The 13,747-nt window shown below is 37.0% G+C and overlaps 1 protein-coding gene across 7 annotated transcripts in view; it reads right to left on the minus strand.

Annotated features, from left to right (window-relative positions):
• MARCHF8 (membrane associated ring-CH-type finger 8) overlaps positions 1-13,747 on the minus strand; it is a 104,807-nt gene that overhangs the window by 28,467 nt on the left and 62,593 nt on the right. For all 7 annotated transcript variants that reach the window (XM_023497070.2, XM_023497034.2, XM_003754925.4 and 4 more), the window contains one exon: positions 4,471-4,521. In XM_023497070.2, coding sequence (XP_023352838.1) covers positions 4,471-4,521 — 51 coding nt within the window. The remainder of the gene's footprint in view (positions 1-4,470; positions 4,522-13,747) is intronic.

Here is a 13,747-nt window from a genome sequence, read left to right on the forward strand (position 1 = left end):
ATTTTTACTTGCAAGAAGCTAACTTCTTGTAGTTCAATAGGGACAAAATACAAAGTAGTTAAATATCAGGTAGTCTGGGAAGAACACTAGCAAACTGGAATCATGAAATGTTTGGTGTAGAAGATAATACTTGAGCTATATCTTAAAGGAAGAGGGAGGCAGAAGGAATGAGGGAGGGCATTTCTGCCATATGGGATGGCCAGTGTCAAGGCACAGTGAAGACTGCTTGTTTGACTAAAGGGCAGATTTAGGAGGCAGTAGAGAGGTTCTTCACAAAGGCTAGAAAAACAGACTGGAGCCTGACTGGTTAGCATTTTAAAAGCTAAACAGAGGCGGCGTTAAGAGTAGCACCCTCTGGTAGATTAATAGCTTTGTTCCAGAGTCGCCAGACTACACTTCTAAGTTTGGTGAACCACCCCATAAATGTGTTAAAAATGGAGAAAGGATAAGATATGGTGGACAAATCTTCTGGGTTAACAGTACTAAGGCCAGTCTAGCATTTCAGGCTTGGGAATGAAACATGAAACATTTATGGGCCATAAAGTGGACTGTCAACCAATTAGTCAACAAGCAATTCTCCCTGAGGAGCTTACATTTTAATAAGACAACAAATATGTACATACAAATATATTGATTTTTACTTTCTTTGTATCCAATGGCAGCCGCGAGCGCAACGACTGGCATGCAGTCAGTGCTTAATAAGTGTTTGTTGACTTCATGACCTGGCATACATAGTACATGAAAGGTAATCTTAGAAGGAAAAACTCCTGGGCTAACAGAGAAAGCCCTCTTTAAGAAGGTGGTGTTTGTACTGAGTCTGGAGGGATGGAAATGAGAGACCATTCCAAGCATGGGAGATCACCAGTACATAGGCCTGGAGATTGGAGACCTTTAACTATCAAAGGATTTTACACATACAATCATGGAACAACAGGGAGCAGCTAGGATTTACTGACTTTGGAGGCAACACTGTCAGGTAGCTACTAGACCTGAAGTCAGAAAGACCTGAGGGCAAATTCAGCCTTCCATCAGTTGTGTGACCTTGGACAAGTCACTTAACCTCGGTCTGCCTTAGTTTCCTCACCTGTAAAATGGAGATAACAATAATATCTAATTCCCAGGTTGTTGTGGGGATTCAAATTTATTTAAAAAGTGCTTAGCATAGCACCTGGCACACAGTAAGTGCTATATAAATAATATTTTGTGGTTATTATTTTTATTATACTTAATAAAATATCACTTTGTCAGTCTTAAGAAAGATGATCTAGAAGATGCTGAAACCACAGGTAGCCAGACCAATAAAACAACTGCTGTAAGTGTCCAGATAAAAGCTGATATAGGCAGTGCTAACATAGTAGAGAGAAAAGGATAATATAAATCTTGTAAATAAAGAAACAACATGATTTAGCAACTGATAGGATGTATGGAGTAAGTGAGACTACCCAACTTGTGTCCTAAGAGAACAGTGGCACTCTCAATAATAGTAGGAAAGTTCAGAAAAGGTGAGGCTTAGAGAGAAAAATAATGATTTCTGTTTTAGACATGTTAAGTTTTAGAAATCCAATTCAAAAATGCCCAAGAAGGAGCTGGTGAAGATGAAATTATAACAGAGGCTGTTGAAAAAAAATGGAAGTTTGATATGGAAAACTGGGAGGAGACGCCAAGATGACAGAGTATCAGGAAGTATATAATTAAGTTTACCCCCACAATTCCTTCACAAAAAAATCTCAAAATGTACCAGTCCTACCTCTGTCTACAAATCCAAGAAAAAGTCTAAGCAAGTCATTTTTTTCCAGCCCAGAGTGAAATGGCAAGATAGAGAAGCCTTAGGACACATAGGCTCATGGCTGCTTCTGGCCATAGTCTTTCAGGGAAGGGACTGAAAAAAGGATGAAGCTGTGTAATGGGACCAAAAAGAAGCCCCAGGATTCCCCCAAAGGGGACATTGTGCAGCATGTTGGAAAAGGTGCAAATCTGCCATCTTTTCAATATCTAGTTCTAGGTCAAGGAAATGGGCAGACTGCTGAGGAACCTTGAACCTGCAGGTACCACTGCAAAGTGAGGAGAGCAGGCCTGGGGTCCACTGAATTAAATTCAAGTCTTTTAAAGGAACATGCCTCTGGCGTAGCTGATGATGCCTTGGAGCCAGAAAAACCTGTCTTGGTGTCCAAGGATGGCGGTGTGCTCCTGAGCACCCACTGAACTTCTTGGGTTTCAGGCAAGAGTCTACGAGTGGAGAGCAAAGAAGGTGCACTGGGGATTTCCTCACCTGTGACATCAGTGACATCACAGAGCAAGCCTCTGCTCCTACTCTAAGACTCGGAGGATAAAAAAGCAAAATGGAACAGCCCCTCTCTGTACAAACAGAGGAACAGAACACATGTGCTAAAAAAAATAAAGTAATTTTGGCAGTGGGGTGGGGGAGAGGATGAGCAGAGTGTACTAATAAAGAGGATAACTGAGCATCTGGAAACTGATGACATCATCAAGGAGACAGAACTGGACACAAGGGAAGGCCCAAGACAGAGGGCACCATCTGCAGTTTCTAGTACATGGGTATTGGCCAGGAATGGCGCCTGAGAGTTGTCTGGCTGAGCAAGAAGAGAACCGGAAACAAGAGGGTCACAAACACAGAGTGAGGGGAGATGGTCTGCCAAGGCTAATGAGAGACTGGACTAAGGAATGGGGAATGACCAGAGCGGCCCTAGCAGAGCGGTGAAGCAGAAGTCATGAGGCCTGAAAGGGCAGGAGAGGAAGGGGAGGAAATGGGTCAGAGGGACTTCAAACAGGAGAAAGGAGTCATCTAGGAAATCTCCCATCCAGCCAGACAGTTTAGGAATCTTCTGGGATAATGGCAATTAACTTTTGCATAGAATGCCTTTCTGTGATCTTAGACCTTTAATATAATCAAAATTTGATATAAACAAAATTAACTGCTATGAAATCTTTCAAGGAATCTTGTATAACAAACATTTGTGAGGGGCATTTTGCTGGAAAAGCTTTAAAAAGCAACATTTTATGTAATTAAATCAAAAACATTTCAATAATTGACAGAAAATCAGTCTTCTACAATCTGGACCCTGCCGAGCAAATCCAGTTCCTTTCCACATAGCTATATTCAAATACTTGAATCCTGTTTGGGCTGACATTGAGTCTATGCAATTACATCTTTATAGTCAGAGAATTCCAGATTCTTATTCAGAACAAGGAACTAGGAGTAAGAGCTGGAAATTGCTAGGGGGCAGATTTTGGCTTAAGCAGATTAAACTTAAGCCAAAGAAAAACTTCACAATCTGAGCTGTCCCAAAATGATACAGGTGTCTTCTACATGTTGCAGATTCTTCATGAGGAGGATGAATGATTACTTGTTAGATTCCACAGAGGAATCCTGAGCAGGTATACGTTAATCTAGATGAATGAGTGGGGTCCTTCTAGCATACCTTTAAAATTCATAATATGATCATGCAGCTGTTTCTTTCCAATCAGAACAATGTAATTTATATATGCTTTTTGAAAACAATGGATTTCTTGTAATCTCAAATTAATAAGCTCTTTTCCATATGGAGTAGGGTCTTGACTTTACATATTTCCCTTTTAATTGAGATTGTTTCTTTAAATTCAGTGCTCCACATTATAAGAAAGCAAATACAAAAATAAGATTTGGGAAATAATGAAAGTCTTAACAAAAAAATTCTACCTAGAGAAACAGAAATGAACCTAATCATTTTATTAACAATACAGGAAACTATAGACAATCCTATTCTTTCCTGGATTTAAGCATAGTGATCACAAATTTAGTGCCAGATCACAGTTTTTAGGAACTTTAGAATGTCCTCTGAAATTGCTTCCAATTCTTGAGATTCTTATGTAAGAAACAACTTCATTGTATTTAGTGATGCTAAAAACCAGAATTCTCCGCTTCATTAAATAAAGAAATCATCTTTGGAGAAGACCCTGAGAAATTGGATTATCCTGTGTCAAGACTGTTATAGAAAGGATTTGTTTATCATAGGGAAAAGTAGGCTAGATGTTCTCTAAAATTCTAAGATTCTGAGATCTCTGGGATTGAGGCTCAGTATAAAATCATATGATACTATTTTAAAAAAATCATTGCTTCTGTTACTCCAACCAAACCAATGCCTACCCAGTCTGCTGGCTTTAAATAACAGATAGAAAATGTACATTGTATTTTAATATATTTAACATGTATTGGACTACCTGCTATCTAGGGGAGGGGATGGGGGGAAGGAGGGGAAAATTTGGAACAGAAGGTTTTGCAAGGGTCAAAGTTGAAAATTTACCCACGCATATATTTTGTAAAAAAAAAAAAGCTATAATTAAAAGAAATAAAATATATATTATGGGTTTCAAGTTCTTTGGAAGAAAAAAAAAACAATTACTGTAAAAGAAAAAAAAAAAACTATCACAAGACTCACAAAAGGAATTACATAGAAATGTCTAAATAAGTACCTTAGAAATGTGACTTGAACAACTCATGGAATGCCTCAAAGTCTTCTCATTCTGTAAGAAAAACAGATAGACGTTAGGCGGAATCTTATTATGGTAACACAAGAAACAATAAATTCATCAACTATGTTTTAAAACTTATTTATTTATACAACCATTTATTACCTTATTCTCTCGTCCTATTTCTAACTGAACAATTAAAAAAAATAAGAAAATCTTTTCATAATAAATATGCTTAGTCCTGCAAAACAAATTCTCACATTAACCATGTCCAAAACTGTATATTTCATTCTGCAGTTTAAATTCATCATTAAATCCAGCAGTGAAGGTAGGTTTTACCTTTAGTCCCTTGAACTTCTGATTTATCATTGCACTGATAAAAATTCTAAAGTTTTCCAAAGTTTTCAAATCATCTTGAGAAAAAGCACGAAAATGTTTTGTATTCATTCCACAACCACTCACTGATTACCTACTGGCTTTACTGAAAGTATAGAGCTATGTGATTTGTCCCCTTTGATCTGACTTTTCTTGTGCAGCATGATGAAAATGGAAATATGTTTAGAAGAACTGTACATGTTTAACCTATATTGGATTACTTGCTGTCTCAGGGAAAGGAGACAGAAAAGAGAGGGAGAAAAAATTTGGAATACAAGGTTTTGAAAAGGTTAATGCTAAAAACAATCTTTGCATGTATTTGGAAAAATAAAATACTACAGAAAAAATTAAAAGGCTGAAAAAATAGGAAAAAAAAGATAGTATAGAGCTAACATAATTTGGGCGACTCAAAGATTTAATTCAAAGGTTAGGAAGCTTCTATAATGCCCAAGGCACTGTCTTAACAGCTGAGTGAGAGATAAAAATGACATGGCCAAAACCATCACTAAGCTTATAATTCAATGAGAAAATACACATATGTAAAAATACTCGGAGTATATTGAAATACTCAGAGGTATAAATAAGTATTACATTAAATCTACTAAAGCTCACTGGATTCAGAGTTGTAAGGTCTAGTCTAATCATATACTCCTACTATTTTATACATGAGGAAATTGAAAATCAGAGAGAATAAATGAAGATATGAAAATTTTGAGGCATGGAACAAGATAGATGAGGGAACTCACAACAGAGAGTCTTAATTTTCTCAGAAAGCAGAAGGTATATGGAGTATTCAGAGAAAATGGCACCTCTGGTTTTAGGGCTTGCTGAGCCCTTTTCAGGACCACTCATCTGCCTTTGATGTCCACCTTCATTCAATTCTCACTTGTGGCTCTCCAAGCTATAACATACATAGTGGTCACACTCCAGTAAACCATCTTGGCAGATGGGCTAAACCAGGCTGAGGGTAACCACAGGCCTCAAATCAATAAATTAGGGGGATATCTATCCCAAGCATACGAAAACTTTCCTTGGAAGAATGGGTAGATAAGAACAATTTGTTCCAATGGTCATGAAGGTGATTGATATAGGCAGTGTGGAGTGCTTAGAGCCTGGTCAGGAATCAAAGGGTCATTTACTGCATCCTGAGCCATTGCCAGTCATCCTGGACTTTTCTCCTGCCACCAATGAGGCTGATGACTGTGCAATTCTGCCTTAAATAACACTATCCCTATCTAACTTTTCTGTCGGAGAAACAAAGTTTTGTCTATTACACTATATATAATATAGTGAAAAGAGCTTCAACTCCTGAACGCTCAAGTCCTATGTTCTGTCCACTAAAGAGGCTGATGAAGAGCACAAGATATTGTCAACATTCCAAACATTTGCCAACATCAAGTATATCAGGGATTAGAGTGGAAAGAGAATGAATGGAGTCAGGAATTCAACTCCTTGAGAAAAGAAGGAACATGATCTAAAAGTTGCTGATAACAACAAATACTTGGAACACCAAATGATAGAAGAAGCTTCAAGAAATGACAAAGCTGTGAAGAGATGGAGGCATCTATGAGGAACTAGAAACACACAGCCAACTCCTCCCAGTCCAATATGGCAGGGCACAAGAGAGAAGGTGCAAAAGTAATTGCAAAAAGCAGCAAGAAATGGAGTATCCACTACATAACATTCTCATCTTCTTTGTTGTTGTTTGCTTGCATTTTGTTTTCTTATTCATTTTCTTTCTTTCAGAATCTGATTTTTCTTGTGCAGCAAGATAATTGTATAAATGTTTATATATATTGGATTTAACATATATTTTAACATGTATAACATATATTAGATTTCTTGCCATCTAGGGAAGGGGTGGGGGAAGGAGGGGAAAATCTTAAACACAAGGCTATGCAAGGGTCAATAATGAAAAATTATCTGTGTATATGTTTTGAAAATAAAAATCTTTAATGGATGCCCATCAATTGGAGAATGGCTGGGTAAATTGTGGTATATGAATGTTATGGAATATTATTGTTCTGTAAGGCATTCCTTACAACAGGATGAATACAGAGAAGCTTGGAGAGACTTACATGAAGTGATGCTAAGTGAAATGAGCAAAACCAGGAGATCATTATATACTTCAACAACGATATCATATGAGGATATATTCTGATGAAAGTGGATATCTTCGACAAGAGAAGATCTAACTCAGTTCCAATTGATCAATGATGGACAGAAGCAGCTACACCCAGAGAAGGAACACTGGGAAATGAGTGTAAACTGTTTGCATTTCTGTTTTTCTTCCCAGGTTATTTTTTTACCTTCTGAATCCAATCCTCCCTGTGCAACAAGAGAACTGTTCGGTTCTGCACACGTATATTGTATCTAGGATATACTATAACATATTTAACATGTATAAGACTGCTTGCCATCTAGGAGAGGGGGTGGAGGGAAGGAAGGGCAAAGTCGGAACAGAAGTGAGTGCAAGGGATAATATTGTAAAAAATTACTCAGGCATATGTTCTGTCAATAAAAAGTTATAATAAAAAAAAGAAAGAAAATAAAAAGCTTTAATAAAAAAAATAAGAATACATTAAAAAAAAGAAAGAAATGGAGTACCTTCTGAACAAAGCCAAGTTAGGAAACAGAGATTAAAGGAAGAAGGGACACCAAAAAAGAGAGGAAGGAAAAAGAATGGGAAAGAATGCTGTTACACAAGGCAAAAGAGGAAGGAGCACCAGGCAGGATGGGGGTAGTCAATTAGTGTAAAATACTGTAAGCAGGTGAAGGTCAATGAGGATTGAGAAAAAAGATTGAGGATCACCAGTGACTTCTGAAAAAACAGCTTGAGTAACATGATGCAGATGGAAGCCAGTCTTCAAGGGTGTTATTGTTTTGATACACACATCACAACAAGGATGCAGAAGAACCATAGTAGTTAATGCTTTCTTTTACATCTATATTTAACATAATAAATATGTTTTGTTGTTGTACTGCAGCATCACTAAATTGTTTTTATTGAGACCTCTCACAGACAAGGCAACATGTCTTGCATTTTATAGAGCACGCCATTATGTTTTCCCCTAGGACCACTAATAATCTATGTCTCATGTCTTACATGTATAAAATAAAGATAATAGTTGGCAACAAGGCTAAGTGACAATGTACATAACTTCTGTACTAACATGGTCAAAAGACTTATCTAGTCTGGGTGTAGACTGTTCTCCTTCTCTGAAGAAGGAATGCCAGGAGAGAAGGAAGAAGGGCTGAGGAGTGTAACTCCATTCTCCAGATTATCAGAGAGAAATGTAATGTTCATTTTAAAAAATCTTTGTAGTGAAACCAAGGACAAAAACAAATCTAAAGGAGAAAAGAGGAATCTTCCTTGGTCTCTGCATCAGGAAGCTGGAGGATAGAAAATTGTGACAAAGGAAAAAAGAATAATTCTTGTAGCTAAGCAACAGACAGGATGTTATTCCTGAAAAGGAAGAAAGTAAAACCTTTTAAAAGTAATTTCTTGTTCTCCAAGGAATGATGCTGCTGATCTAAAGGTACTCTCAGGTGAGAAGATATTCAGTAGGAGTAAGAAAGAGAATACAAATAATGATCGCTAGCGAAAGTGCTGACAGGAACTGATACTCAGCATAATATCTGTGAACATTAAAAACAGAAGAAAACTTTTTGTCTTTCCAGGGCATTTATCCAGGATATGATAGGGAAATTCCTGAGACTTGTTCAACCTGACAACTACCATTCATTTCTGTGATTCACATGTACAAAAATGACATGACCAGAAGGAATCTAGAAAGAACTACTAAAGTTTATGAAGTATGAACACAGGGGAGTTTTTTTCCCTTTGTTTTTAAAATTGCTGCTGTCAAACAAAAGCAAGGGTTTCATTAGAGAAAGGAAAAGTATTGCCTCTTAACAAAATTGCATCTGAGAAAAATGTAGGACAAAGTTTGCCTACCAAGGACTAGTTGGAAAATGATGTAGAATTAAAAGGGGTCTCAGAGATCAGTTGATTCAGATAGGGAAACAAGCCCATAAATGTAACTGGTTTGATAAATGGGGGTTTGATAAAGCTGGGACTTGAACTCAGACGTAGCGGTCTTTCCACAGTACCAGGCAAATCAGAACAACTTTTAAGATGAAAGATGGGGGAGTGGAATGGGGAGAAAACTGCCTATGGGTATTAGGGTAACAGATCTACTTTCTAGCCACACATCCCTATTTGGTACTTGTCAAGTCGATTTTCTGAACCCAAAAGTAGGACTACAATTATCACTGTTAAAAGTCATTTTATTCATAAGTTCTGCCAGCATTCTAGCTGTTTAAATTATCATTTTTCCCCTGCTGTCATGTGATTTTCTTGGTATCTCTTGAAGCTTTTAGTCATCTGAAGCTCTGATAAGCTTGACTTCTATGCCTCCACTCAAGTTACTGATAAAAATGTGACACAGTACAAGGCCAACCACAGATGCCTGGTCTCTGAGCCTCCTCCTGGAAGTTTCCTTAGGAGTGAAGTCTATAAAAGTGAACTTAAAAATAAATAAAAAAAAAAATAAAGGCCCAACGTCTAGCCATTCAACTACTTCTTAATCCACCTAAGATGTATGATCCACTTATCCATATGATGTCAGGTGATCAGCTAAGTATACAGGATTCTCCAATTCTACCAGTTAAGAGCCCTGCCAAAAAGGAAGCGTGGTGAGTCTGGCCCGATCTGGAGGAAGGACTGACTTTTCATGATATCTATTATCTTTTCTAGAAGTTGGCTAACTGTGCCCTAAATAATCCATTCCAAAATTTTTTGGTCAGCAATCAAGGTGGCCCAGCACTGGGCTGTTATTACTTGTTGACTTCTGTTAGAAGTCGACTCTAACCCTAACCCTAAATTCGGGCTACATCAGTTATCTAATTTAGCATGGTACTTAACAGCTCACTAATGTATTTAGTACTTACTCATTGGAGTCAGTACATTGGAATACTCATTCATTCTACAAGATTTACAAGTCAAGAGAGGAGTGGAGAAGATTCACAAATCAGAAGCCCACAATCCCACTCTCAGAGGAGGCGTCAACCTTTGAGTTCACACCTCTAAAAGAGGATATAAAAGGACAAGCCCACTGGAAGCACTCTGGGAGATTGAGAAGCCAGGATTCAGTTGGGCAGAATGAAGGAAGACAGAGAAGTGGTGGCAGGCTGTCTTGTGGAGAACACTGAAGCCAAGATCCGGAAGGCCTCCAGAAAGCTAGCCGAGCCCTAGGAAGGAGATTCAGAAGCCGAAGATAATAAAGGATGTGGACTTTAACAGATGGCTGTATGTGAGGTGATTATTATACAGAACTGAAACTAAGGCTGCCTCCAGAAGCCCCCCCAAGAAATCTGCTCACAAAGAACGATTATATTTTAGAGAAGAAAACATTACAGACTTCCTTCCTTTTTAAAAGAATTAGAACTTCTGCCCTATTTTCCCTCTTCTACACAGCCGCTGATGAGCCCTTTGATGAAGGAACAGAAAATGATTGTTGAGAACAACAGACACCAAATAAAGACAAGGTCTTAGCTAAGGAGTCAAGAGAGAGGCTTTAGGAAGAGAGCAGCACTGGTGAGGAAATCCAAGAAGTCCAATTTGGCCAGACCAGAGAGCACACAGAGCATTATGTGCAAAAAGATGGAAGGAGGTCAGAACCAGGGTGTGAAAGACTTTAAATAGTAATAGGAAGAGCATACAACTACTTCTGACTGTCAGGGTTCCTCAATATCTAGTGCAGACACTTTGTTTTCCTTCAGACAATAAGGAAGAGCTCAGAATTATGGAGCAGTCCCCTACTAACATCATGCCATTATTTCTCAAACCCTTAGGATAGATCTTATTAAAATCCAATAGAGAAGGCTTTCCCCCAGGGACGACAACAACAACAACAACAAAAAAAAAAAGAGAGAGAGAGAGAGAGAGAGAGAGAGAGAGAGAGAAGGCAAGTCAAATTGGTAATCAGAGTCCTTATATCTGCAATCCTCTCTCACAAAGCAATCTCAGCTCTTATTTTCAGCATCTACTGTTCAAAGCCCTTTACAGCACCTTTCCATTCTTCTCACACATCCAGTAACAGTTGTTTCTATGCTCTTCCTCAAACAAGACATTCCATCTCCTGACTGATCATTTTCATAGTCTGCCTCTATGCCTGGAACACTCCCTCCTCATTTCTGCTTTCTGGCTTTCTTCAGATCCCAGCTAAAATGTCACCTTCTACAGGAAGTCTTTCCTGATCCCTCTTAACTTCAGTGGCATCTGTCTTTTGATTATTTTGTATTTATTCTGATTGTAGCTTGCTCGTACACATTTGCCTTGTCTCCTCCATTACACTGTGAGCTTGTGGAGGACACAGACTATTGTTACCTTTCTGTGCATCCTTTGCTTAGCTGAGGTCTTGGACACAAGGGCCCTTAACTGTGCCTGACTTGGTGTTTATGCAATTCAAGGTCCATCAGAAGTCATCCTCTGGCTATCACAGAATCAGAGTAAAGGAATTAGAAAGGCCCTTCAAACTATTTAGATCAACATCTTCATCTTATATTTGATATATATATATATATATATATATATATATATATATATATATATATATATATATATATATATATATATATATATATACATGTATATATATAATATAATAAATGTGTGGTAAAATAACACCAAAGGGCACAGATTTGTAAAGGCCAAAAAAAGGGACCAGGCCTTCTGAAGACAAATTCAGTCACGTTCTACTGCACTGCCAGTATTTCTCCTTGTGTGGATATAAGAAGCTATGAACAAATTGTTGGATGAACTACTTTGGACTGAGTACAGACTTCTAAAAGGGATTACCAAATAAAACACATTTCTAGTAACTCCATGATACTATCACAAAGTCTGTTTAAATGTTAGAGCACAAAGAAATTATAAAAAGACTTCAAAGGCATATATAACAACAACAATACTTACTACCATTTATAGAGCATGTGAGGCACTGGGACTTTTAAGCACTTAATAACTTGTTCAAAGTCCTAGAGCTAGTAAATGACTGAGGCTGGATTTCAATTCAGATTTTCTTGACTTCTAGACCAGCATTCTATTCATTATCCCACCTAGCTGCCTAATAAACAAGTAATTTATAAAGTATAGCAATAAAATTAATAATGAATAAAGAAAATAAGAACAAAAGATACAAATGGAAATTAAGTAATGGTAGCAATCCTGAATAATGAATAAAGCCCAAAACAACAAAATACAAATAATGATGTTAAAGACATTGATAACAATGAAACAGTGTATCAAAAATTTCTGGATGCAACTAAAGTGGTCCTCAGTAGGAAATCTATATCTCTGAGAAATTAACAAAACAAACAAACAAAAAAGGATTAAGGAACTGAGCACCCAATTTAGAAGAGTAGAAAATTTACAAATTAGATACAAAAGGACAAAAACCACAGAACTGATAAACAAAACTAAGAGCTTTTTAAAATATTAACAAAAATTAAGAGGAGGAAAATCAAATTATTAAAATGAAAAATTAACAAGATGCAATCACAACAGTTCAAATTAAAAGAATTATCAGAATTTACTAAAGAGAATTTTATGCCATCAAAACAATTCAAAGAAACCAAAGAATATGGAAAATTTTGATATATTTGACAAAAATTGTAAGTGAAAATATCCCAGATATAAAAACTGAAGGACACATTGAAAAATCAAAAGAATTACTCCCCTACTAAAAGAAACCCCAAAATGAAAACTTCCAGAAGAAAGAAATTGTTTTAAGTACCAAGAAACTACAATCACCACCACACAACACCCAAAAGCTTCTAATATAAACAAGGAGATCTTGGAATACAGCATTCCATAAATCAAAAGGACCAAGAACAACTTACCCTACAAAGCTAAGTATGATCTTATTGGGGGGGGGGGGAGAATGGGTCTTTAATAGAAGAGGATGCTTAAGAATTCCTGATAAAGAAATCTGTGCAAGAATGTTGAAATGAAAAACACAAACTAAAAAGGAAGATAAAAGAAAAAGAAGCTGCATCAATTCAGTGACAAGCACTACACTAAGTACATCATACATTTAATCTCATCTGATTTTAACAACAACCTTAGGAAATGGGTATTATTATTCCCATTTTACAGTAGAGGAAACTGAGACAGATAGGTGAAGTGAACTAATTAAGATTGGATTAGGGTTATAGGCTCAGTTCTGTATGCATATAGTGCAACATCTGCAGCATATAGCAACTTGTCTGGCACATAGTAGGCATTTAATAAATACTTAATGAGAGACTGACCCAGATTCTTAGAAAAAGAAAGAAACCTAGAAAATTAAATATATGTGTACAAGTGGAAGGGGCTGTAAGATGATAAAGAAGAAGAAAGGAGTGTGCCTTCAGAAAGATAGTGTCTTTAAAAAGTACTGATAATGGAGGAAAATGTTCTAATTTACTATTAATGAAAAATACTAATTAAGGCAACTCAGAAGATCTACTTTCACCCCCAAAGGAAAGTGGCATGTCAGAGGAACTAAGGGAAAACAGGGAAATTGATGCACTGTCATTGGAATTGTGAACTGGTTCAACCCTTCAGGAAAGCAATTTGGAAAGTCACCAGACTTTTACCCAGCCAGAGCACTACTGGGGGTCAATACACTAAAAGACGTGAAAGAAAGGGTTGTATATGTACAAAAACACTTATTAAAGCTATCTCTGGGGTGGCAAAAAATTAGGTGTCTATCAAACAGGAAATAGTTAAACACATAATAGTATAAAAATCAAATGGAATTGTGTCATAAGAAATTATGAAGGGAATCCTTTCACAAAAGCTCTCACTGTCAGGGGAGTAGAACCAAGATAACAACGTATACTATAAAAACATCATAGA

This window comes from Sarcophilus harrisii, chromosome 2, assembly GCF_902635505.1.
Source record: "Sarcophilus harrisii chromosome 2, mSarHar1.11, whole genome shotgun sequence".
Taxonomy (NCBI): domain Eukaryota; kingdom Metazoa; phylum Chordata; class Mammalia; order Dasyuromorphia; family Dasyuridae; genus Sarcophilus; species Sarcophilus harrisii.